Below are 26,537 nucleotides of genomic sequence, written 5' to 3'. Positions count from 1 at the left end.
GGTTTCAGAGGTTCAGTCAATTATCATCATGGCAGGGAGCATGGTGGCGTGCAGGCAGAGGTGGTGCTGGAGATAGCTGAGAGTCCTACATCGTGCAGGCAACAGGAAATTGACTGACACACTGGGCGGAATCCTGAGCACAGGAAACCTCAAGGCCCACCCCACAGTGACACGCTTCCTCCAACAAGGCCACACCCACTCCAACAAAGCCACACCTCCTAATAGTGCCACTCCCTATGAGATGATGAGGGCCAATTACATTCAAACGACCACACTAACGAAACGCAAATTTTACTACTACTTTCGACCTTAATATCCTCATGAAGATACTTAAATCCACAGTGAAGGGCTGGGAAGGGTAGTTCAATGGCAGTCCTTGCCTGGCATGCTGAGGTGCTAGGTTCCATCTCTAGCACTGCAAGGAAACAAAAGTTGTTTGTATAAAATCAACAGAGTCAGAAGTATAAGGACTGATCGCTGGAAGAGCTGTATATTTTCACTCCTTCTTACACATTTTACATTTAAAACATGAACAACTCATGAATGAACAGTGTGATCACATGCCCACCTGAGCCAGTACCTCTGTTGTTTCTAAGAACCAATGGCTTTTATACTGACTAGATGTCCACTCCGCCCTCACATGCTATTCCAGCAGACATACAACATGGCCCAGCGGCAAAGCAACTGGCGGCTTCTATCAACATCCATCCTGTATAAACTGGGTGTGTCAGGTCCTTATGACAAACTAAGACCAAACACTTTTGTGGTTTAAAAAAGTTCTGTAATTCTTACACGCTGACATTTAAAAACTTGCTAACCTGATGGGTTAATAGTCTCTGAAACAACTTCTCCTCTTACGATTTCCATGCACATGTAAAGCTTTATAAAATTGGTAAGCCACACAGGTCACTCCTGGTGGTTCTGAACAAGAATGAATAACTTAATAACCCGACAGGAATGTAGGAACTGTGTCTCTGATGTACAGAAAGCAATTTTGTATTTACAAATAAACTACAAAAACAATTCCCTCCCTACCTCAAACTTATGAACAGTTGAAATGATTTATATATCACAGATAAGAAACTAGATGTTGAGATAAAGCTTAGAAGTCAATTCAGAACAAAAATGTGAATTCCTTTGTTCTTAAACTTTGAGATCTTCAAAAGTTCTCTCTCCATCCAGCTCCATAACTATTCAGGTTAAACAAGACTTAACTACTTAACTCTTCTCCCCCATTTAAAATAAATAGGACTAGTGGGAGCACTAAGGTCTGGAATACTAAGGCAAGTTAAAAGAGAAAACCCAAGCACACTTCATCGCATAATGTGGTTCTTTTCATGCAGTCCAGTTCTGGGTTTTCCAGTACAGGGTGAAAAACATGGAGGTTCCATACAGAAATGGGACCGAATAGTTAAGAGTGAAACCATTTCAACATTGGTTCAGATACAGGAAAACAGATGACACATCTAGATTCTTATGATCTTCGAGTCCAGGTTTCGTCGATTGGTACTCTACTCAACCAAAGTAAATAGGTGTGAATTCTGAGATCCAGCATGAAGGCTCAATCACAAGAGATGAGCCTATGCAGTCTTTTCAGACACCAATTGTTTCTGCTATGTGTAAATGTGAAGCTTCTAAGAATAGGACCTAACTTACTTTCACTGATAGTATTCACCAAGTTCCATGAATTAAAAAAAAAAAACCAATGATATTAGCTACTTTCCTGTTGTGATGAAATCCCATGACCAAAGGAATGTACAGAAAGAGGCGTTTATTTTGGCTTGTACAAGAGCCCATCATGGCAGGGTGGCATTGAAGCAGGGAGGCATGGGTGCAGAAGCCAGAGATTGAGAGCTACATCTTCAAAGACAAGCAAAGAATGGGCAAACTGGAAGTATGTTGAGTCTTTTTAACTCTCAAAGCCAGCCACAAGAGACACACTTCTTCCAACCAGGTCACATGGCCCAAACCTCCCCCAAACAATGGCTCCAACTGGATCCAAGTATTCCAAGTATCACTTTTTAAATCCCTATGCAACCCACTTTAAAAAAGGGCTTACTCACTGAGAGAGATAGGTATTTGTTACATTTTTTTTGTGTCTGTGAGAAAATAATAGGGATTAAGCAATTCTGTATTGACAGGCTCTATATACCCTAAGTGAGTATCTCAATCCCAAAGAACTGTGTAAGTTAAAAGCACTATTTTAAACATAAAATACTTCCATATAAACTGTACAGTCAAACTTGAAACTAAGGTCAAATTTGCTTGTAAAATAACCTTTAGGGCACTAGCTAATAATATAATAGACATCCAAGAATGAGTGTGAAGGTTTGAATAGTAATGGCCCCCATAGGCTCATATATTTGAATGCTTAGTCATCAGGGAGTGGCACTACTTGAGAAGGATTAGGAGGTGCGGCCTTGTTGGAGGAAGTGTGTCACCGGGAGTAGGCTTGAGGTTTCAGAAGCCAGTGCCAAGCCCACTTTCTCTCTCTTGGCCAGCAGATCAGGACATACCTCTCAGCTGCTGTTCCACCACCCTTCCTGCCGTGCTGACACTGGTTCTGAACTAAACCTCTGAACCTGCAAGCAAGCTTCCTGTTAAATGCTTTCTTCTGTAAGAGAAGTCTTGGCCATGGTGTCTCTTCACAACAATGGAACAGTGACTATGAAAATGAAATGAGTAAACAAATATTCCATTGTTGGAATTAATAAGTTTTATATTCTACTTTTAAATTATTCATCTAATTTCCTTTTCAGTAATTTAAAAAAGAGCTTTTATTAAGTTTCATGTTTAACAAGCCAAATTATCTTTTGTATATTCAGAATTATTACTAATTCAACAATAAGGATAAATGTATGAGTGGAACTAACATTTGTTACAATTTTTGATTCACTAAAATTTAGGTATTTTATTGATTTTTTTAAAAAAAATTTTCAAAAAAAGAGGAAATCATACTACTCTGGGATACATTTTTTGTCAGTTTTATCTATTTTATTGACTTTTCAATTAACAGTCGAGTTCATTTGAACAGTAGTCAGAAAATGGTTTTTATGGTGGCTTTAAACAGTATCTTTAATCCTACCCTGTTATCCAGAGCCATTTTAGGCAACAAATAAAAACAAAAACATTTGTTTTGAACTGTGAAAATTGCTTCTGTAGGAGCTCTCTTTGACTAAGGACTGGAGTTATTACCTCCTTTGTCTCATAAAAAATTGTCCTTTTCAAGCGATTTCTTGGGGACATCCCAGCAAACATTGCCATACACCAGCAGTTCAAGAGACCATGCTAGTGTAACACTGTGAGTTATGACTTATACCAGAAAACACGGGGCCATTGCCTATACACGTCAATGATTACAACGGATGAATACAAATTATTTTTCATAAAATACAATTTCTAATCAATTTAGAGTTCTTTTTTTTTTTCAAGACAGGGTTTCTCTGTGTAGTTTTGGTGCCTGTCCTGGATCTCACTCTGTAGCCCAGGCTGGCCTCGAACTCACAGAGATCCACCTGCCTCTCCCTCCCAAGTGCTAGGATTAAAGGCGTGCGCCACCACCGTCCAGCCCAATTTAGAGTTCTAAGCTATGAGGACATTAATTAAAACACAGGTGATCTCTGTTACAGAACCAGTCATGTGAGATCTAAAGACTGTTTATTGGTACCATATACAGTGGAATATACCTGCCATCTCAGTGGGAATTTTTGCTATGCAAGAAAAAATACAGAATCTAGACATTAAAAACATTATCAGCTTAATATTTACTAGTCTCACTTTGAAAATTCTGTTAAAAATTGCCACAGTCATGATGAGCACAATTATTGCAGTTACATCATTTGAAAGACATAAAAATTATGCTGCTAAAGACAAAACACTGAAATACATAATTATCACAATGTGACACAGCAATAAACTCATAACTATTTAATATGAAAAATTAAATTTTAAAAGTTCTGTTAGAGAACTTGGAAATTTTTTACTGTAGCAAAACATTTTATTTATATTCCTTCAGCTTCTATGATACAATGTACAATAAAATACTTTTAAAAGATACAACATTCAAGTGCTTCGTGTACACAAACAGTGTTGCCAGTGCTAATAAAGTGATGCCCTTCAACATGAGCTGAGCTAATTATGGTTTTCAATGTTTTCACCTTGCATTTTACTTAGCAGTTGGCGCTACACACTAATCAGTTTTGTGCTGACAGAGAGGATCCTAATTAAAATACTGATTCTCAAAATTAATGTATATCATATTGCTTGAAACTAAACAACCATATAAAAGTGGTAATTGTTAACCTAAACAATGATTACGAAATACAACTGGCATATACTTGGGCTGAGTGTTGAGTTCATGATGGTTCACTTACAATAAAAGTACTTTTACTAACGCTAACGTGATATGTATTTCTATACTATCTCTTGAAGTTATAAAAATATTATATAAAATACCACAAACTTTAGAGGATATAAGTTCATGTGGTTCTGATACTAGCAGCTGAAAAATGTTTATAATTTAAAAAATAAATAAACTATCGAAGTAAACCAGTTACAAAACAGCGGAGAACTGACAGCATGAAAAGAGCTTAATCACACAAGGGCTAACAAAATGGTGATGCGGTTGGGTCAAATGTCTTAAAAACCTCTTTCAGAGATTTGTCATCTGTGTCTCTACTTGGACCATCGTCGGGGCTTGGGCTTGCCTGTCCTGGCTCTCTTGCCTGCCTTGGGTCACTGTATGGAGGTCTCATTAAGCCTGCTAAGGCCTGAACAGGAAGACTGTGCACGGCGGCGGCGGCGGCGGGGACCTGAACCGCCGTCTCATCACTCCTCAGAGGACCTGCCTGCATGTCCGCCGGCCCCTCAACAGGGACCTCCATGTCCGCACGAGTCTTCTGTAGCGTCACTTCTCCAGGGGAAGGTTCATTTTTATCACTATTTTTTAAACCACTTTTTTCCTGGTTCTCGGCATTTTCTTCTGAAGAAATGCTTGCTAGCTCTGATGAAGACAATGAATGCTTCTCCCTAGGATCATACAAACTAATGCCACTAAGAACTGAACTTGAAGTTCCCAGTGGGAGGCCAGCTGAAGAAGAGAGTTTGGGGGCATATGGAGGAAGAGCCACAGGACCAGCATTGGTAGGTGATGCTGTTGAGGGTTGTGACAGAGCAGGGGTTGATCTGGCTTGGGCATTCTTTGATACATGTGAGTCCTTTATAGTCACCTGATGTGACTCTGCACTGGGCAGTCTGTGAAGCCTAGGGTCAAAATTCTTTTGCAGCCGAGGGTCCCCTAATTTACTTCCTGAACTATGTAAGTCTCCACATTGTTCTAAGTAGCCCTCTCTCTGTGTTAGATTCATTTTGGCTTTGGCTGCTGATTTTGGATCAAGGGACAGGGCACTCTGATGATCACCTTTTGTATTCCATAACCTACTAAGCCTCTGGTCAGCGATAAGTGGAGGCAGAGGTAAATTGATTGAAGATACTGGGTCGGGTTTCGGTAAAGGGACCGGAAGTAAGTCTTCTGGAGCCCACACGATGTGTTTTGCGAAGTTGGGTTTGGATAGGATAATGTCCATTTTAATGTGACTGAACTGTCTTAACTGTGACCTTGGGTCCTGGAGTACCACTCCAGGTAAAGACTCCAAAGGTATCAAGAATGCTTTTTCTCTCAGTTCTCTTTCTGTATCTTCATCATCATCGTCCTTTCTCTTGAGTTTGCGATTCGCCCCAGTGTTTGCATGGTGTAAATCAAACTTTGCTCCACTAGCAGCAGAGCCTCCGGAAGCACTTCCGTTCCCTCTTAATTTCCTGGGATCCCACGCAAGTCTAAGATCCACTGGGACAGACTCATGCGGCTTCCTAATGTCTTGCCTTGGGACAGTGCGAAGCCTTGGGTCAACCACTTGACTTCCTTTCCTCTTCTCTCTGGCAAGTCTTGGATCAGTAGGAATGCCAAGCTCCATGGGAGGGTGTGGCTGACTTCTTAGAGGTCCTGTTTGTTTCTGCAGTGTTCTCAGGATCGACCTGACGCCACTTCCTTCTTCCTCCTCACTGCTGGAGTACCAGCTAACTGGGTCATCTAGATACAGACAGAAGCTTGTGGTTAAAAATAAAGCATTCATATTTGACCTTAAATAAGACTAAAAGCAATACTATTTCTGAACTTCGTATAATCACTAAAAGGGATCCCCACCTATTTGGCTACATGTACTCTTGCCTCTGAACAATAGTGCTGATTCCTCCACTCCTAGTAATGATCAAATTTAGACAGTTTCTATCCAAGTATATTCTCAATGTTTGGTACAGAAAATAGAAGGGCTGATCCTATATCATCTGGTTTTAGATACATGCACAGTAAGACAAACTGTGACTTCAAGTAAACTTTTAGGAAGGATACTCTATCCACCATCCTTTTTTATACTTGTCTAGAAATATAACCTTTGCCAACTGTTAGTTAAAGCCTGTCATGGAAGCCAGAAGCAGTTCTAAGATGAGGGCTACAAGGTAAACTGGAGGGGACGGTGCAGAGGCACTCATTTTCACATCTGAACCTATTTCAAAAGGGAAGAAGCTATCCAACCTTCTTCCTTGCTGGATGCTCTCTGAGGCTGGCTGCCAGCTGGTTCCTCATCCTCTTGGTACCTCTGAGTCAGGCGGATGAAAAGAGCTCTCTGCACTGCAGGAGGGAGCCCCGAAGCAGGCAGAGGGCAGTGCCCCGGCACACTGCTGCTGGGCTCCGGCCCACTCCCAGCCTTAGGGGAGTCATGAGCCATGGGAGGCTGCTGCTGCTGCTGCTGCTGCTGTGCAAACTCTTCCTGCCACATCTCATCTACAGACACAACAGAAGAGACACTGTGAGCTCAAACTCCACCAAAGAGTGAGAGACTGAGTCTCTCCTAATCACCACACTGGATTCCTAAGTTGTTGTATAATTAAATATTTTTTAAAAATTTTAATTCTATTGTTTTAAATTTTGCATTTTTAAATGTTATAAAAAATCTATTGCATCAATGGTTAGCTAAAGTTTTGTTTCTGTAGTTTTGAAGAAATCGAAAACATTTCAAGGTTTCAATTTCATCAATTTTACTTAACTTAAAAATGCATGTTTTAATGAAAAACAAGTCTTAATATTTTAAATAGAAATTAGTTGCTTCCAACTTACCAGCACAGTTATCGGGTGGTTGAAAATTCTGTGCAGCCTGCTGTGAGTAGTAATCATCGTAGAACTCAGCTGGGACTTGCATGGACTCAGAGTCAGTGTTAAGCTGCATCTCTCCAGGCATTTGCTGGTACAGTGAAGCTGGAGAGCAGTGATTCTCTCTAGGGACTTTCATCACGTGTCCTGGAAAGCTTGGGGAATGATAAGCTCCACCCACAGCTGGTAGTGTGTCCAGCTGAAGAAGCCCTCCAGCTTGACTATGAGGGCCTACAATTTCAGATGGACCATGTGGCAAAGGTGGGTTCTCTTGCACTGGTGGACCAGGAGGTCCCACACATGGATGATGGCCAGGGGAGCCTGGGTGCCTCACAGGACTATCACCTCCTTGAGGGACATTAGGTCCTGGGCCTGGACTTGACTCAGAACTGTACATATGCTGTGGACAGGGACTGCCTTCCTGAAACTGTGGTCCTGGTGGTGAGGCACTGTTGTAATATGCTGGTGGTCTGTACATAAAAACAAAACAAAATCAAACAAAAACAGTATTTCAGTTCAAAGCAAAGAGACAAACAAAACTGTTATACTCTCAAATAGACACTAGCTAAAAATGATCTTTTTTTTCTTTTTTTTTTATCCTGTTTTTTTCTTTTATTTTACAATACTATTCAGTTCTACATAACAGCCACAGATTCCCTTGTTCTCCCACTTCCTGCCCCCCTCCCCTTCCCCCCAGTGCACCCCCCACTCCCACCACCTCCAGATCAAGGCCACCCCCAAGGACTGAGATCGACCTGATAGGCTCAGTCCGGGCAGGTCCAGTCCCCTCCTCCCAGATTGAGCCAAGTGTCCCTGTATAAGTCCCAGGTTTCAAACAGCTATCTCATGCAGCGAGCCCAGGACCTGGTACCACTGCCTAGATGCCTCCCAAACAGATCAAGCCAATCAACTGTCTCACCTATTCAGAGGGCCTGATCCAGTTGGGGGCCCCTCAGCCTTTGGTTCATAGTTCATGTGTTTCCATTCGTTTGGCTATTTGTCCCTGTGCTTTATCCAACTTTGGTTTCAACAATTCTCACTCATATAAGCCCTCCTCTTTCTCGATAATTAGACTCCCAGCGCTCCACCCGGGGCCTAGCTGTAGATGTCTGCATCCAGATTCCTCTGTCCTTGGATGGGGTTTCTGGCACAAAATGATCTTTTACACTCAATGAGAATCCCGTGTATTTAAGGGATTACTTATTCCACAGCATTGGCAGGTTAAAAGCACGTGTCTCTTGCTTTCATTTCAGATATGGTTTTCTTTCTTTTTTCTTTTTGGTTTTTCGAGACAGGGTTTCTCCGTGTATTTTTGGTGCCTGTCCTGGAACTCACTCTGTAGACCAGGCTGGCCTCGAACTCACAGAGATCTGCCTGGCTCTGCCTCCAGAGTGCTGGGATTAAAGGTGTGTGCCACCACCGCTAGCTACAGATATGGTTTTCTTAATTGCTGCTCATTACCAGCTGGTTGGAAAATACAGAAAACTGCAAAGATAAATAAAAGTCACCTTGAAACCCAGCACTAGGTTTCTCTTTTGTTGTTCTACTATCTAAACATATAGCTGTGATAGTGATTTCCAATGGAAGCTTATTATGTTGATGGCATACGAAAGACATCATTTTTAATGCTGACTTTATCATTCCTAATAGTTTTGTCAGTTCATTTTTTGGAGAGAAACTTCCCAGTGATGAATCTCCCATACACTGCTAATCTTGGCGTATTTGTATCTTTCCTTCACTTCATTGCTTATGATATAAAATACACAAAGTGGTAGGTGTTCCTATCCTTTTTAAACTTGAGGCAAGCCGGGCGGTGGTGGCGCACGCCTTTAATCCCAGTACTCGGGAGGCAGAGGCAGGTGGATCTCTGTGAGTTCGAGGCCAGCCTGGGCTACCAAGTGAGTTCCAGGAAAGGCGCCAAGCTACACAGAGAAACCCTGTCTCGAAAAACCAAAAGTTTGAGTTTAAACTTGAGGCAAAGACTCACTATATGGCCCTTAACAGTGACTTTAAACTCATAACCCGCCTCCTTCATTCTCCTACCCTAGTTCGCTCTCCATCTCTGTGATGAACCTGGGGAAGAAAGGGTTCACTTCATCTTATAGCTCAGTCCATCATGAAGGGAAGCTGGAGCAGGAACTCAAGACAGGAACGGAATCAGACCACGGAGAACATCACCAACTACTGATTTGCCCCTATAGCTTCCTCAGCCTTCTTGCTTGTACAACCTAGGTCCACCTGCCCAAGAGGGGTATCACCCTCTGTGGGCGGTATCATCCCACATAATCAAGAAAATGTCCCTTCAGTCTTGCCTACAGGCCAATGTGACAAAGGCATCTTCTCTAAGGTTTCCTGTTCCAGATGACTCCAGCTTGTGTCAAGCTGGCCAAAAGCAACATACTTCACAACTCGCAAGTTCTGACATTACAAGCACATTTACCACCATGCTGGTTTTCTTAACTTTAAATGAAATAATCTTACTGGTTCACATTAGTTGTGATGTTTATTCTGGTTTCTTATTTGTCTGCTGAGATGTCATTGCCTCCCTGTATTCAGGATTAAAGAGTAATAAAAGCAGGGGCCTGGGTACACATTCACTAAAGGATGGGAATCAACACTGTAATAGCCTTGCTAGAAAATGAAAACTGGATGTGGCTTATCCCGGTTCTTTTCTCTAATACCCGAAGGAAATACTTTCGGAAAGAACCAAACGTACTGGAGACATAGTATCAACCATTTGAAAATGCAAGCTCATCCCCCGGTAGAAGGAATGCCAAAGCCATCCTGGCAGTGCCCCTCGGGGTTACCATACAGCAAAGCTTCTCAAGTCCTGCAAGAGTTCTGCAGAGAGAATCACTGGGGGCAGCCAAGAAGGGTGAGGGCAAAGAGAAAAGGGAAACAGCAGCTCCCAGCCAGGCCAGGTAACTGCTTCTCTGCCAAGTCCAACCACGTGAGGGACCTGGAATATCCCTTGGTATCTGAATGTTGAGCTTTAGGGGGAAATGCTGCCTTATTGATGGTTTTAACTTACTTCTTCCCAATTTTATGTGCTAAATCCACAGTAGGTTTTACAACTATTTCAAAAAGAGATGGAATTTTCTTCAAATCGTCAGTAAGATCTGTCTCAAAATCGTCTTCAGGATCAGAAAAGGGAAAGTGCTCTGATGGGGTTGGCAGAAGTCCGACTCCTGGGGGTGGCTTGGGGAGAGGAGTTATGCCACGCTTCCTAAGTTCTTCTAATTCTCTTTTGTCTTCGTTTATAAGTTCTTCATCAGCATTCAACACCTGGACAATTAAGAAGGTGAGTACGTCAAAACAAGCTTTCTTCCTCACATTTAAAACTAAAAACCTTAGTAAGCTACTTTTGTTAAAAGAAAAAAAATTAAGATTAACATTAAAGTTTAAATGGATCAGAGATTTTCTATATAACTATTTCCAATATACAGAATGAGATTCACAATGGTTTAAAGTAGTCGAACACAGAAGGTAATTTAGTCTGGAAACCTCTTTGGTTTTTGGACACATCACAGACACAGACACACAGACGTCTACACACCTCTTGTACACAATGCACATGGAAGCCTAGCTACTTTACCTGCATGTACGACACATATACAACCCCTCTCCAAATAATGTACCTAGCAACCTCAGAACCCCCTAGTATGCCCACATGCTTGGCTACATATACTTTCATCTCTGAACAATAGTACAGATTTCTCCACTCCAACTAACAAATTCAGACATCTTTTATTCAAGCATATTCTCAATGTTTAATATGAAAAATAGAAGTGCTGATCCTGCATCAGCTGGTTACAACCAACAAAGTTAACATGCTACTTTGGCAACTTTGTATGTGCCCTTATTTCCTTTTTATCTTTTAAATTAATTAATTAATTTATTCTTCTCTCATATATTATACCCCAACCACTGTTTCCCCTTCCTCCCCTCCTCCAGTCTTGCCCCCCTTCCCTTCCAAATCCACTTCTCTGTTTCCCTTCAGAAAAGAGCAGGCCTAGCAGGGACATTAACCAAACATGACATAACAAATTACAGTAAGACTAGACCCTTATTTTCAATCTTTAGATAAAAGGCCAAGTATCTAGAAAAACCTGACCCCTAGCAACAGTTTGGAGTATTGCTCAAAGTAAATTATTTCTTAGTGTCAGAATAGGGATCAGATTAAAAAATTCTCAAATTTCTAGACCAATCATTCTATTTTCTAACAAATGATATTAATAGAAAACCTACAAGAGTTCCTCAATTTCTTAGCAACTTTATAAAATACTCCTTATAAGATATGATTCAAATAAAATCTGAGGAAAGATCTAGCAATCAACCAACAGTGCAAAAGCACTACTCACTTTGTCCAGAAGTTTCTTTGTCTCTTTGGTCAGATCATCATGGGAAAACTTACAGTTGTCTCCTTGGTAGCACTTTGCTCCACTATGATAGAACTTGCAAGGAAATTCGCGTAAACAAAAATATTAAGGAACAGACCAAGTAAAAGCAAGGATAATTGTGTGTGTGCTGATCTGTTTGTGCACATGTGCACATACATGTGCCTGTATACATACATACATATATACATACATACATACATACACACACATGGCAGAGGTCAACATTGAATGTCTTCCTCTATCATTCTCAACCTTCACTTCTGAGACAGTTTGTCACAGAACCTGGAGCTCACCATTCAGCTATACTGACCCCTGGGGATATGTCTATCTCATCCACCCTCCAGCACTACATACACATGCCACTGCTGGAGATCTGAACTCAGTCCTCATACTTGAATAGTAAGCACTTTACTGAGCCATCATCCCAGGCTCGAAGTCTAGTCTTTTTCATTTGAAAAAGTAACTGATATAAAGATGATTCATTTCCAGATATCTGCTGTATAACATTGTACCTACAATCAACATTTATGTTATACCTTCTTAAAAATTGCTAAGAGACTCTATCTTATATTAAGTCTTCTTACCACAATAAAAAAAATGCTAAATCAATACAAACTTGCTAGTACTTGCTATACTGAAGAACTTGTAATCACATCTAATAATATATTTTAGATCAATATTTTAATAATGTAAACATTAAAAAATTAAATTCTTATTCTACAACTACAAATGTACTTTTTTTCATTTTTTAAAAATATTTTTATTTTATAATTTATTTAACTTTACATATCAGCCACGGATTCCCCTGGCCTCCCTCCTCCCACCCCCCATTCCCACCTCCTCCAAGGCAAGGTCTCTGCTGGGGAATCAGCCCAGTCTGGTAGATTCAGTTGGGGCAGGTCCAGTCCCCTCCTCCCACCAAGGCTGAGCAAAGTGTCTCAGCATAGGCCCTAGGTTCCAAAAAGCCAGCTCATGCACTAAGGACAGGTCCTGGTCCCACTGCCTAGGTGCCTCACAAACAGTTCAAGCTAATCAACTCTCTCATTTATCCAGAGGGCCTGATCCAGTTCCAGAGGGGCTCCTCAGCTATTGGTTCTCAGTTCATGTGTTTCCACTAGTTTGGCTATTTGTCCCTGTGCTTTTCCCAATCATGGTCTTGATATCTCTTGCTCATATAATCCCTCCCCTCTCTTGCCAATTGGACTTCTGGAGCTACACCTGGGTTTGGCCGTGGATCTCTGCATCTGCTTCTACCAGTCACTGGATGAGCAATCTATCATGACAGGGTGTTTGGCCATCCAATCACCAGAGCAGGTCAGCTCAGACACTCTCTCGACCATTGCCAGTAGTCTATAGTGGAGTTATCTTTGTTGATTTCTAGGGACCTCGCTAGTACTCTGCTTCTTCCTATTCCTATGGGGTCTTCATTTATCATGATATCTCTTTCCTTGTTCTCCCACTCTGTTCCTGATCCAGCTGGGACCTCCCGCTCCCCTAAGCTCTCTTTCCCCCGACCCTTGCCATCCATTATGCCCCCTTCACCCCTAGTTTGCTCATGTAGATCTCATCCATTTCTCTGTTGCTGGGTGATCCCTGTGTCTTTCTTAGGGTCCTCTTTACTAGCTAGCCTCACTGGAGTTGTGAGTTGCAGTCTGGTTATCCTTTGCTTTATGTCTGGTATCCACTTATGAGTGAGTACATACCATGTTTTTCTTTCTGAGTCTGGGTTACCTCACTCAGGATATTTTCTAGTTCCATCCATTTGCCTGCAAACCTCATGATGTAATTTTTTTTCTCTGCTGAGTAGTACTCCACTGTGTATATGTGCCACATTTTATTTATCCATTCTTCAGGTGACGGGCATCTAGGTTCTGGCTATTACAAATAATGCTGCGGGGCTGGAGAGATGGCTCAGAGGTTAAGAGCACTGGCTGCTCTTCCAGAGGTCCTGAGTCCAATTCCCAGCACCCACATGGTGGCTCACAACCATCTGTAATGAGATCTGGCGCCCTCTTCTGTATACATAATAAATATATAAATCTTTTAAAAAAAAACAAAAAACAAATAATGCTGCTATGAACATAGTTGAGCATGTGCTCTTGTGGTATGATTGGCATTCCTTGGGTATATACCCAAGAGTGATATAGCTGAATCTTGAGGGAGGTTGATTCCTAATTTTCTAAGAAAGCACCATATTGATTTCCAAAGTGGCTGTACAAGTTTACATTCCCACCAACAGTGGAGGAGTGCTTTGAAAATTCCATTCAGAATGTCCTGATCATATTCATCCCTCATCTCCCTCAGATACACCCCCTCTCTATCCATCCTACTTTGTGCCCCGCCTCCACCCCAAACCATAAACATCAAGTCTAATTGGTGCTGTCCATATATTCTCGGGAGTGTGACCTCTGAAGGACATAGTCAGCCTACCCAAAGAAACACTTTTAAAGGAAACTGACCCTTCCTCTCCCAGCTGCTATCAACTGCCCATAGGTCCTAAGCCAGGAGGGGGCTTCCTGTCTGTCTACCTCCCCTCTCCAACATAAGCCAGGAGGGGGCTTCCTGTCTACCTCCCCTCTCCATGCTGGGATTCTGTCACTGTCCTGAGGTCATACATGCAACAGTCCTGCTATATTTGGAAGACATATTTCCTCACAATCATCTACTGCCTTTAGCTCTTACTATTATTCTATGTTGTGGGATAATCTTTTTGTACAATGTGAAGATGTGTCTTTGCCAAGGCACCTTCTGATTGGTTTAATAAAAAGCTAAATGGCCGGGCGGTGGTAGCAAACGGCTTTAATCCTAGCACTCAGGAGGCAGAGCCAGGCAAATCTCTGTGAGTTCAAGGTCAGCCTGGGCTACCAAGTGAGTTCCAGGACAGGCTCCAAAGCTACACAGAAACCCTGTCTTGAAAAAAAAAAAAAAATGGCCATTAGCTAGGCAGGAGGTATAGGCAGGACAGCCAGACACAGGATGATAGGAAGAAAAAAGGCGGCCAAATGAGACAAAAAATGAGCAGCATGAACACTATGGAGATGAGGTAATAAAGCCATGAGGCAGAAAGTAAATTAATAAAAATGGGTTAATTTAAGTTATAAGAGCTAGTTTGAAACAAGTCTAAGCTATCAGCCGATCTTTTATAATTAATAGTATCATGATTTGGGAGCTGGCAGGAGGAACAGAAAGATCTGCCTACAGTTCTGCCCATTCTTACAAAACTTATCTGAGCCTTGGGTGGGGAAGTGACATACATGTTCCATTCAGGCCTAGCATATCAGTCTCTTATTCTCGGCACCTGGACTGGTTGTGGGTCTCTGTGCTAACCACCATCTACGGCAAATAGAAGCTTCCTTGATAAGGGTTAAGAGATGTACTAATACAAATGAACTTTTAAAAGGAAAACATTTGTAACAGTTACAGAAAATAGTGTTGTATTTTAATATATAGGTACCATCCCTTTCCAATAATTAAATATTTTAGAGAACAAAAAAATGTGTAAGAAATCTTTTTTATCTGTGAAGGAAATAAAGGGATTGTGATGTCATATTAAAAATAAAAATCCCAGGGCTGGAGAGATGGCTCAGAGGTTAAGAGCACTGACTGCTCTTCCAGAGGTCCTGAGTTCAATTCCCAGCACCACATGGTGGCTCACAACCATCTGTAATGAGATCTGGCGCCCTCCTCTGCATACATAATAAATAAATACATCTTTAAAATAAATAAATAAATAAATAAAAATCCCAGCCAGGCGGTGGTGGCACACGCCTTTAATCCCAGCACTCAAGAGGCAGAGATAGGCGGATCTTTGTGTGTTCAAGGCCAGCCTGGGCTACCAAGTGAGTTCCAGGAAAGGCGCCAAGCTACACAGAGAAACCCTGTCTCCAAAAATCAAAAAAAAAAAAAAAAATCCCGGGGTTGGGGATTTAGCTCAGTGGTAGAGCACTGCCTAGCAAGCACAAGGCCCTGGGTTCGGTCCTCAGCTCTGAGTGGGGAAAAACCCCAACAATTAAAGCCACAGACTAGTTTTACTTGAATTTTTAGAGTCTAATTTCTAAAGAAAATACAAAATTTAGATGTATAGAGGAAATGTACTATTTGGGAGGCATGCATTTGGGGACTACCTGTGTGGCTTTAAAGACATCTGATATGTTTGGCATGGTGGTGCACACCTTTCGTCCTAATCCTTGGGTGGCAGAGATAGGTGGGTCTTTGTGAGTTCAAGGCTAGAATAGTCTACATCCTCTTGAGCTCTAGGGCAACACAATGTCTCAAAAACAAAAACAACACAACCCAAAACAAAACATAATGAGAAACTCAAGGGAGAAAAATCATATGACTAATTCTGGCTAATGCAAAGAACATTGCTAAAATTCAAAACCTTTTTTAAAATTAATAAAAATCTTAGTAAAATATACTTATTTTGATTTAAATATATATATGTTAACACAAATATTATGTCTTTCCCAATCACTATTTTTTAAATTTATTCATTTATTATGTATACAGAAGAGGGTGCCAGATCTCATTACAGATGGTTATGAGCCACCATGTGGGTGCTGGGAATTGAACTCAGGACCTCTGGAAGAACAGTCGGTGCTCTTAACCTCTGAGCCATCTCTCCAGCCCCCCAATCACTATTAACATTACTGTAAATGTATACTGAGTATAATTAAAATTATAAAAGTCATGGTGGCAAACATTTGCAATCGCATAAGGCCAAGAGAATTCAAGACCACCTTGGGCAATACAGTGAGTGTAAAGCCAGTCTGGGCTATACAGTGAAACTCTGTCTCAAAAACAGTAAACAAACAAACAAACAAAAAAACCAGAATAACCACAAAGTATAATGAAATATAATGAAAGTGAATGAAATAAAATATTATTTATTTACAAGTGAAATGAGACCCTAAGAACAGAGTAGAAAGTTTTAAAAACAGAATTTGATATCTGGTTTCTAAAGAATGCTATCAATTTGAAAACAATATACTTGTAATTTCTTGACTAAAACAAATTATATTTTAACAAAAAAAATGAGGTGTTATTTGCGATTAAATATCAAATACACTTTTGAGACAGGGTTTCTCCATGTATCCTGGCTGTCCTTGAACTCACCCTGTAGACCAGGCTGGTCTCAAACTCACAGAGATCGCCTGCCTCTGCCTCCGGAATGCTGGGATTAAAGGTGTGTGCCTAAACCAGCTCAAATACACTCTTTTGGAGGACAAACAGCACAATAGATAAAGGTGTGCCACTGTGAGCTCATCAAAAAAATTCTAGTGTGTCTCTCTGTCATAGCCTTGCTAATAAAAAATGGGGTTTTTGAATATCTGATGGCTGTTATCTTGGTGTGGCTTTAATTATATTCCTCTTACTATGACCAAGATAAAACATCCTTCCATTTGATTTTTCACCATTTATGTTTCTTTTCTGTGAATTATCTTTCTCTCCTACTCCCAATCTTCTCAATTTTTAGGAAACTCTTATAGAAGTTACAGAACTCTTACGTATTTATTTATATAAATTATATAAATAATTGCCATGTTTTAATGTGTTTACTTAGCTTGTAGGTTTTGTTGTCAAATTTTTAGTCTTTTCATTTACTGATTCTGGATTGGAGTCACAATAAGGTTGTCCATTCTCCTGGGTTATAAAGAAATGCATTCCTGAGCACTTTGCCTGAAATACCAGTATGTTGGTTGATACACAGTTTCTCTAAAGGATATCATGCATATAAATGCAATTCTCTCCTTTGGTACAATATCCCTGTAAATAGTATTTGCAGATCTCCTTTTTCTTCTCCAATTCTGCATCATGATCAAATTTACAGTGGTCTCCCTGTATGAACAGAAGGAAGCAAAAGAAAGAATTCAGGTCCCCTCTCCATGTGTCCCCGTAGGGCTCCAGTCATTATCCTTAGTGTTGGATACTGAGTACTAACGATGCAGACAATCCCTCCAAAGTCCTGCCCAAGCAGTGTTTGTAGCCTCAGGATTCTGCCAGTGTCCCGCCAGCACCCACCATTTCTAGATGTAGCGTGGGAACTTACTTAACCTCTTGGTGTCATGTCTAAATCAGAGCTAATAGCAACAAGGAAGCAGTGCACCAGTTAGACCACCAAGGCTTTCCGTTGCACTGTCAGACAGCCACAACTGTATCTGTCACAAACGTTAACACATCTGCAAGCGGAATCTGTTTCCTACCCATTGTTGCTGTCCCAGAATGTAATTAAGTAAGTTTCGATATACATTAATTTCATCCAAGGTACATTTTTTAAGAAAATAGCGTTATTGCAACTATATGAGTAATGAAAGAAAATAACCACTCCCCAAAGGACTAAATTCTAAAGATTACTTTGAAAGTTAGAATGATCTATCATACCCTTCACGGGAACATTTACCTTAATACACCTCCCCTCCAGGAAGTATTTACAGATCTGTTTTCCTTTGTGCTCCACTGTGTGCTGGTTAATAAACTCCTGAGTCATAACTTTCCACTTTTTCCCTGGTTTACCATACTGAAAGAAAAAATTGACTTGAATGTAAGATATGAAATATCACTACATGTTAAGACATACTTACATGGACCTGGAAAGCAGTATAAATTGACTATTGATAGTAATCAAGGTTAGACATCCTGAGTCTATTCACTAAACTGGAGAGAAATGCTTCTGGTGGTCTTGTTTGTTGCTACTAATGGCTGCAAAGAAGCCTTTTGTCTTTTAAAGACACAGTTTAAAAATAAAATCATAAAAGGCTTGAAATTTCCAGCTGGGCGGTGGTGACACATGCCTTTAATCCCAGCACTCACAAGGCAGAGGCAGGAGGATCTCTGTGAGTTCGAGGCCAGACTGGGCTACAGAGTGAGTTCCAGGAAAGGCGCAAAGCTGCACAGAGAAACCCTGTCTCGGAAAAACAAACAAACAAACAAACAAACAAACAAACAAACAAACAAACATCTTGAAATTTCCTAACACTCCTCAGGCTGGGTAGAGGTGCTATAAAATATAAACTCTTGTGCTCTGCTGACAGCTACATGATAAACAACTTGAAAACATCCACCCTGATGCCAAGGCTGCAGCTCAGCAGGTCAGCATCTGCCTAGCATTGCACAAGGTCCAGTTCAACCCCCAGCACCACAAAAATAAACAAATACTTAAGTGTTAAATACAGAATTTTGACTTTTCAGAATTAGTCTAAGAATGGGGAAGCACACACAAAAATTTATTTACAGTAATTACTGCAAAATCACTTAAAACTGGAAACAGCTGACACACACAAAATGAGGATACAACAAACTATGGTATGCTGCACTAAAGTGGCAGAATATTACGCAGTCATAATGAAATCAAGTTACAGAAAAACAACAAAAGAAATGCTCACAGTCCTTATGGGACAAAACCTGACCTAATTTACAGTAAGAAAGGCAAAGGTAATAACGAAAGCGATCTCTCTTCCCATTGGTGCATGTTTCCAAACAGTGGGGATGACAGGCTCTGTACAGTGTGGTTTCTGTGCACTTTCTTAGATAAGAAAGCACAGAAGTCACAAGTCACCTTCAACCTTGAGGTCAGAGAAAGAAGTACATTAAGTGAAGAAGAACTTCACAGCCCTACTTCTTTCCATAGTTCCCACTTCCTATTCAACTTTGGCCCTAAGTATAAGAAGGAATAAGGAGGCAGGATACATCACTGAAGCAGGCTAACTGTAATGACTTATAATCACAAGTTTTATATAATTCTTTTCAAGCATGAACACAATATGAATCCAGTAACTATTTATTCTTTCTAATTTGTTTAGTTTGCCTTTTCCCTTGGGTGTTATGTGATATTTTGTGTTCTGACAAATTAAGCTTGCTTGGAGTCAGAGGGCAGAGCTAGCCACTAGCTGACCATAGAAGTTTGGAGGACTGTAGAGAGAGGAGACAGGAAGTGGTAAGGCCAGGCTTTTGGACTGAGTAATTGAAGAGGTAGGAAGCAACTGGCGGCTGCTCCTGGTTCTCTGATCTTTCAGGTTCTTACCCCAAACTGACTCCTGATTTTTTTTATTGGTACGATTAATTAGATTTATGCTTTCACTTGGGCTCTTGCATGCTCATAGAATCCTAAGTATCTCTGGGCTTGGGAGATGCTCGTCAGCAAAGAGAATGGGGCACAGGCCCCAGAACCTGTGTAAAAAGTCAGACGTGGTGGCTTGTGCCTGGAATCCCATGGTTGGGAAGGTAGACAAAGACAGATTCCTGGGGTCCCTGGACAGCCTGCCAGCTTAATCAAGGAGCTCCTGGCCAAATGAGAAACCCTGTCTCAAAGAAGGTGCCCAGCTCCTGAAAAACACATATAAGGTGATGTCTGGTCTTCACATGCATACACATGTGCACCATACATAAACACATACTAACACATGCTTGCATGCATACAAAATTTCTCTCATTACAGCCAATTAACTGACACATTTGATAATATATTTTAATCTTGATTGTCCTACTGAGTAACAATGAAACTGAGTTAGTGTCTGTATCTAGAGGCATTTAAATATTAGTGTTTGTAGGCATCCTCAAGAGTTAACACTATATACCTTCATTTTACAGATTCAAGTATAAACAGAGAGTAAGCTGATTGAAGGCACTTTGTTGAGAACTAATTATTTTTAGGCCTATTGTATAAGCACCAGGAATGGAGCAAACTTACTTAAAAAGTTTACCTTACTTAAAAGCAAAGCATTCTAAAAATCTATTATGTCTAGGAAAATGAACAGATATAATAACAGTGAAAACTATAATAAGAAAGCTCTTATCCATGGAACAGGAGAAGCTCAGTAAACATTAGGTGAGGAAAGGAGGAGGCTGAGAACGATGGAGGAACAAAGTAAAAGAGGCCTCTTTATGCCTAATCTGCTCACCACTTTTCATACATGAAATGCTGGCTGATATCCCCTAAAGCAGGATGGCATTACTGCATCTTACAAACAAATCTTGGCATGAACTCTAAAATTTTCACATTGATTTATTTTTATGTATGACTGTTTTGCCTGTATGTCTGTCTGTATACCATGTGAGTGTCTGATGCCCAATGTCAGATGAGGGTGCCAGAGCCCCTGGAACTGGATTTTTGAATGGTTGTGAGCCACTGTGTGGATGCTAGGAACCAAACCAAGGTCATCTGCAAAAACAAGTGCTCTTAACCTCTGAGCCATCTCTTCAGCCTGAACTTTTATTTTTTTTAAACTCTCTATATAAAAAACTTGCAAATAGGGCCGGAGAGATGGCTCACCAGTTAAGACCACTGGCTGCTCTTACAGAGGACCTGAGTTCAATTCCCAGCAACCACATGGTGGCTCATAACTGTCTATAATGAGATCTGGTGCCCTCTTATGGTGTACAGGCACAACACTGTATACAAAATAAATAAATCTTTAAAACCAAAACCAAAACCAAAAAAACCTTGCAAATAAAATGACACACTGAAATTAACCAGACCCAGTCTTCACTATAGTGAATAAAGTAGCAATAAATATGGGGGTGCAAATATCTCTATGGTATATTTTATTTTTAGATCAAACTTGTGAATATATCCTTAAGGCATATGCCACCACTGAGCCGGGCAGTGGTGGCATATGCCTTTAATGCCAGCATTCGGGAGACAGAGCCAGGCAGATCTCTGTGAGTTTGAGACCAGCATGGGCTACAGAGTGAGTTCCAGGAAAGGTGCAAAGCTACACAGACAAACCCTGTCTCAAAAAACAAAAACAAAACAAAACTCTGCCCATTATCTAAATACCCACCAGAAAATTAAGTATATTCATTTCTTTTTAAAGTTGTATTTATTTTATGTGTATGAGTGTCTTGCCTACAGTATGTATTTACATCATGTGTGTGCCTGGTGCCTGAAGAGGCCAGTAGAGAATGTCACATCCCCTAGAACTGGAGTTATAGGTGTGGCTGTGAGCTGCCATGTGGGTGTTGGGAATTGAATCTGTGTCCTCTGAAAAACAGCAAGTGCTCTTAACTGCTAAGGCTTCTCTCTAGCTCCAAACTAAGCATTTTCAAACTAGAGTCATGTAGTTTACTCAAGATTGCTGTTTTTAAAGTCAACTCGAGGGCCTGGGAGATAGCCTGCTGATCGAGGCACCTGCACCAGGACCTATGGGATCCACCTGGTTGTCTTCTGACCTCCATGTGTGCTGTTCCTACATAATCACACATGAGCCCAAAATACATAAAATGTAATGAGAATATTTATTTAAAAGTCCACTCTTGCCTCTGTCTAACTGAATCAAAGCTAAAAATATCATAGAATACAGGAACTGGATAACTCCAAGTCAGAGCTGCTGAAACGTACATGTTCAGAATTCAGCTCAAGTGAACATGCATTTGCTGAATAACTTACATAAAAAGTATTTAAGTTCATCTTTCTGGCCATTTATATGCCTTTCCCCGTTTCAGTGCTTTCGGGTCATAAATAACTTACCAGCACCTTCCTTCTTGGCCCACTGAGCCATATCACCCTGTTATTGCCATGTGCACTGGGGAAAAGGCCTCTAGGAGAGGAGAGCACAATGGAGGAGGAACAGGGGATAAGGTTTGGCTTAGAACACATCAATTTTATTTTGAGGCTTTTCACATACACTTATTTTATTTCTAGGTCTCTTAAATGTGTAGCTATATACTAATACTATGACTAATTTAAAATTTTCTTTGGAGAGAATTTTATTTATATTCACTGAATCTTAGTGGTAAATTTTTCATTTATTCAGACAGTAAGATTACAATCACAATGCATTCTTTGTAAACAAATGATTTAAAAATGAAAAAAGGCCTTCCCCTCCACAAGTTCTCAGTACCTCTTGAAAGTCATCCATTCCTGAAAAGACACTAGGCCCTTTAGTGACTCTTGCCCCACGGTGTTCTTTTCTTTTGATTTTCTTCGGCAAAACACGTCCATGACTAGTATTAAAATTTTTAATCCGGTATTCAGAACCTAAAAAGTTAAAATGTACTTCAAATATTATAGAAAAGCAATGTAACTGACATCAATTATCTTACAAATACCAATATATTTTAACAGTCTACAGTGAATCATCCTTCTTTCCCCTAAGAGCCAGTGAGAAAGTTAACCCATCTCCACCTTTTGAGTACTGCTTCTTTCTCAGAAGATGGTGGTGTTAGCTACACAGGACACAAGGCTTAAGAGTCTAGAGAAGCCACTTGTCTTCCCAATCCCCATCTTGGGATAAGATGATTAATGAACCTCGGTTTTTAAGAGAACTAAGCATTATAGTCATATTTTAAGAAAGATACAGATAACAGCAGTTTATCTGTAGCAAGCCAGATTTCTCGTGGTAATGTTGTTTCCATATATCCGCATATATCTTCACTGGTTGTTTGTTTTTGAAAACACTGGTATTTTAAAGTGTCTCCCTAGCACTGCAGAGGCTGAGGCAGGAGGAACTCATGTTTGAGACTACACTGGGCTACATGGTAAGATGCTACACCCAACAAAAGTATCTAAAAGGGTGCTCCAGGGATACAGATCAGTGGTAGAGTGCTTGCCTGGCATACATGAGACCCTGGGTTCAATCTCTAGCATCGCAAAAAAAAAAAAAAAAAGCATCTGAAAAGATATCCAATTTAAAAAATTGTATGTTGGTACTTGGGAGGCATCGGCAAGAGGACTACCATGAGTTCCAGGACAGGTAGGGTTACATACTGAGACTATCTCAAAATAAACACCACAAACAGGATACTAGGTTACAATACAATGCAATTGTTACATTTTATCAAAGTTATACAGAGCTAATAAGCTTTTTTAATGACCTATGAAACAACTAATGACTATGTGAAGTTTCCCTTTACTACAGGAAATCAAGAGGGCTAGAGAAATGGCTCAGAAGCTAAGACCACACACTGCTCTTGCAGAAGACCTGAATTCAGTTCCCAGCACCCACGTTAGGCAACTCACAACCATCTTTAACTCCAACTCCAAAGATCTGATGCCCTCTTCTGGACTCTGTGGGCATCTGAATTCCTGTGCACATACCCACATGCAGACACACACACACACACACACACACACACACACACACACACACACACTTAAAAATAACAAATCTAAAAATAAAGAAATTAGCAAAAAGTGAACACACTAATATTGATCTCAAAAAAATATAAGAATTGGTACTGATAGGAATTTAGAGGATGTTACACTTTTATATGCTGAGGAAGTACAGTTATAAACACTGGTATATCATCTTTTCCGATGTCAACTTGACATACAGATAAAAACGTATGTGTATGGCTATGTCTTTAAATTGTGGAAGTTTGTTTTTCATAATTAACTATTTTCATTTATCTTTGTTTTGGGCAGGGTCTCACCCTGTAGCCTAGGCTGATCACTCCCAGTGATCTTCCCATCTCAGTTTCTCAAGTGCTGGGATTACAAGCACAAGCCACAACATCTGGTTCATAATTCATTCTTTTTGTTTTGCTTTATTTTGAGACTGGATCTCTATGTGATCCTGGCTGATCTAGAGCTCACTATGTAGACCAAGCTGGCATTGAATTCACATATATTCTCCTGCCTCTACCTCCCTGATGCTGGGGTTAAAGGCATGCACAACCACACCCCTTTTAAAAGCTACACCTTTTTTTAAAAAAAAATTAGATTTACTCTAATTTAAAGGAACTAAGAAATTTGTTATTGTAAACCGATATGGTTCTCATATTCTAAGATAGACTAATTTTAAACTCACCTGGCGGGCTTCCTTTAGTTCTCTGTTTTTTCCCTGAGGATTCCTGAGATTGTCTATAATATTTCAGCTGACTGGAAAAGTCGTCTTCTTCCTCGTGGTTGTAATTACCAAAGTTGTCATCACTGTAGTTACCAAAGTTGTCATCACTGTAGAAACTAGACTCAGCATATTCTTTACTGTGGAATTTTTTGTTATGTTGACTCTTCTTTGACGTCATATAACTTCCTGATATATGTTCATGCTAGGTAAAAATGGACAATCATTATCAGAAATGTTCAACTAATAATAGCAATTGATAGTAACACAGAGTATCTTTTCCCCTAAAAGTTGACAGAACAAAAGATAAAAGACAGTTATTAGTTCTGACTACATTAGTATTTCCTTATGACCATATTTAACACTAAATTCAGTACACTAAATGCCACTTACATTATTAAACACTGTACTTTTATTCTTAGCTTTTATTTTCCATGTTCTGTGTCTCAATAGTCATAGGCATACAAATATTTTAAAATTCATGCCACCATATGTAAATTCGTTTTACACAGAAAAAGGTGTAAACCCCTTGAGGCATGCAAGTGATCAGGACCCACCCCTGAGGATCTCCAACTGTCAGGCTCCACCCACAGAACCAGCCCCTCCAGACACAGACAGCTAAGCTCTTCCCTTTTTATACAAAGTAAAAAAGCCTGAGCTCAATTCTGGGGTTTGAAATCCTACCAAGCCCTGAGCTCAAAAACCCACCAATGAGCTTGCCCCAAGATCAAGAAGAGAAATCCCACCAATCCCTATCCTGGAAATCACCTCTCGGGAAAGCTCTACTCCAAAAAATTCTACATAAAGCCTGCCTCCAGCTCAGTTCTTTGCTGCTTGTCACCCAAACAGAAGCAACTATCCTCACTGTGTCTTTCCCAACAAATCTCTTTGTGTAAGGTTTGCTGTGCTGTGTGACTTTGGTATTCCTTGGCTCCAGACTGCCAGGAATATTATTGTAATGTTATATACATTTAAAAATATAGAATTACCTTTCTAGTTGAAATATTAAGATATCATACAGATCGAAACAGCTGTAGCACTTGCATTGGGGAAACCCTTCCCCTCATAGCTCTAACACTTAAAAAGGTCTTTCTAAAATTAAAGAAAATAGTCAAGCAGCTTAGGGATAATATATAAAATACGCATATATCAACCACTGAAAGATTAAATACAATAGGAGTGGACTTCAGGTGGTTGGGGAGGGAATGGGAGGATCAGGTGGGGAGGGGAAGAGGAGATAGGGTTGAGGTAGGGATTGCAGGAAGAGACAATTGGAATTGAGGGACATTTGAGGTATGATATGGAAACCCAGTACAGTGGAAACTTCCTAAAATATATGAAGATGATCCTAATGAGGTCTCCTAATTAATGGGGGAGACAGGGTCCCAACTGGCCATCTCTTGTCACCAAACAAGGTGTCAGTATTGGGACTGGGTTGCATTCAGTTGAGTTGTTGGCCAAGGAGGTCCAGTGGAAATCCCCAAACAACCCAGACTATTGCTAAGACAGTGGGGGTACTCTCTGCAAACTGAGAGCAGGGCCCATTGCCAAGGACAACACCCACACACCTCACTGAGCATGGAGGTCGAGCTGGGGTTAACATGGAGCCTTCACCTCTATGTTTTAGTGTCTTTGGTGCAGGAGGGTACTCTGTAGGCTACCAAAAGAGAAACATAAACACCAACCGAGCTACAAAACCTTTGACCTATGATCTGTCCTGCCTGCAAGATATGCTAGGACAACAGTGGCACTGACCTGGTGAGAATAGTCAACCAATGTCTGACTTGACTTAAGGCCCACATCCAACAATGCTTGAGTGACCAAAAACCAGAGACTAGATATCCCAGAGACTTAAGGAACAACCAAACACTACTAGACTCAAAACAAAACAAAACAAAAAACCTATCAATAAAATGACTCCTAATGACATTCTGCTATACTCATAGATCAGTGCCTTATTAGTCATCAGAGAAACTTCCTCTGCAGCAGACAGGAACAAACACAGAGACTCACAACCAGACATTATATGGAGAGAGAGTCCTTGGAACACAAAACTTTAAATGGGATGTCTTCATCAAATCCCTCCCTTCAGTATGGTGATATTTTATTTGTGCTGAAATGTGATTTTATTTGTATGTTAATAAATAAAAT

The 26,537-nt window shown here is 40.4% G+C and overlaps 1 protein-coding gene across 3 annotated transcripts in view; it reads right to left on the bottom strand.

Annotated features, from left to right (window-relative positions):
• Window positions 1-2,972: 2,972 nt before the first annotated feature.
• Zc3h6 (zinc finger CCCH-type containing 6) overlaps window positions 2,973-26,537 on the bottom strand; it is a 55,581-nt gene continuing 32,016 nt past the window's right edge. For 2 of the 3 annotated variants that reach the window (XM_076570617.1, XM_076570615.1), the window contains exons 4-12: window positions 24,351-24,591; window positions 22,443-22,579; window positions 18,005-18,121; window positions 17,331-17,442; window positions 11,566-11,675; window positions 10,236-10,489; window positions 7,172-7,674; window positions 6,590-6,838; window positions 2,973-6,088 (exon numbers count right to left, since the gene is read on the bottom strand). In XM_076570617.1, coding sequence (XP_076426732.1) covers window positions 4,605-6,088; window positions 6,590-6,838; window positions 7,172-7,674; window positions 10,236-10,489; window positions 11,566-11,675; window positions 17,331-17,442; window positions 18,005-18,121; window positions 22,443-22,579; window positions 24,351-24,591 — 3,207 coding nt within the window. In that variant the 3' untranslated portion in view covers window positions 2,973-4,604. The remainder of the gene's footprint in view (window positions 6,089-6,589; window positions 6,839-7,171; window positions 7,675-10,235; window positions 10,490-11,565; window positions 11,676-17,330; window positions 17,443-18,004; window positions 18,122-22,442; window positions 22,580-24,350; window positions 24,592-26,537) is intronic. The other variant, XM_076570616.1, reaches the window with a different exon arrangement.

Source organism: Peromyscus maniculatus, chromosome 4 (genome assembly GCF_049852395.1).
Source record: "Peromyscus maniculatus bairdii isolate BWxNUB_F1_BW_parent chromosome 4, HU_Pman_BW_mat_3.1, whole genome shotgun sequence".
In the NCBI taxonomy this organism is placed as follows: Eukaryota; Metazoa; Chordata; class Mammalia; order Rodentia; family Cricetidae; genus Peromyscus; species Peromyscus maniculatus.
Note: the sequence above shows the minus strand (reverse complement) of the source record. Positions and strands in the feature narration are given on the sequence as shown.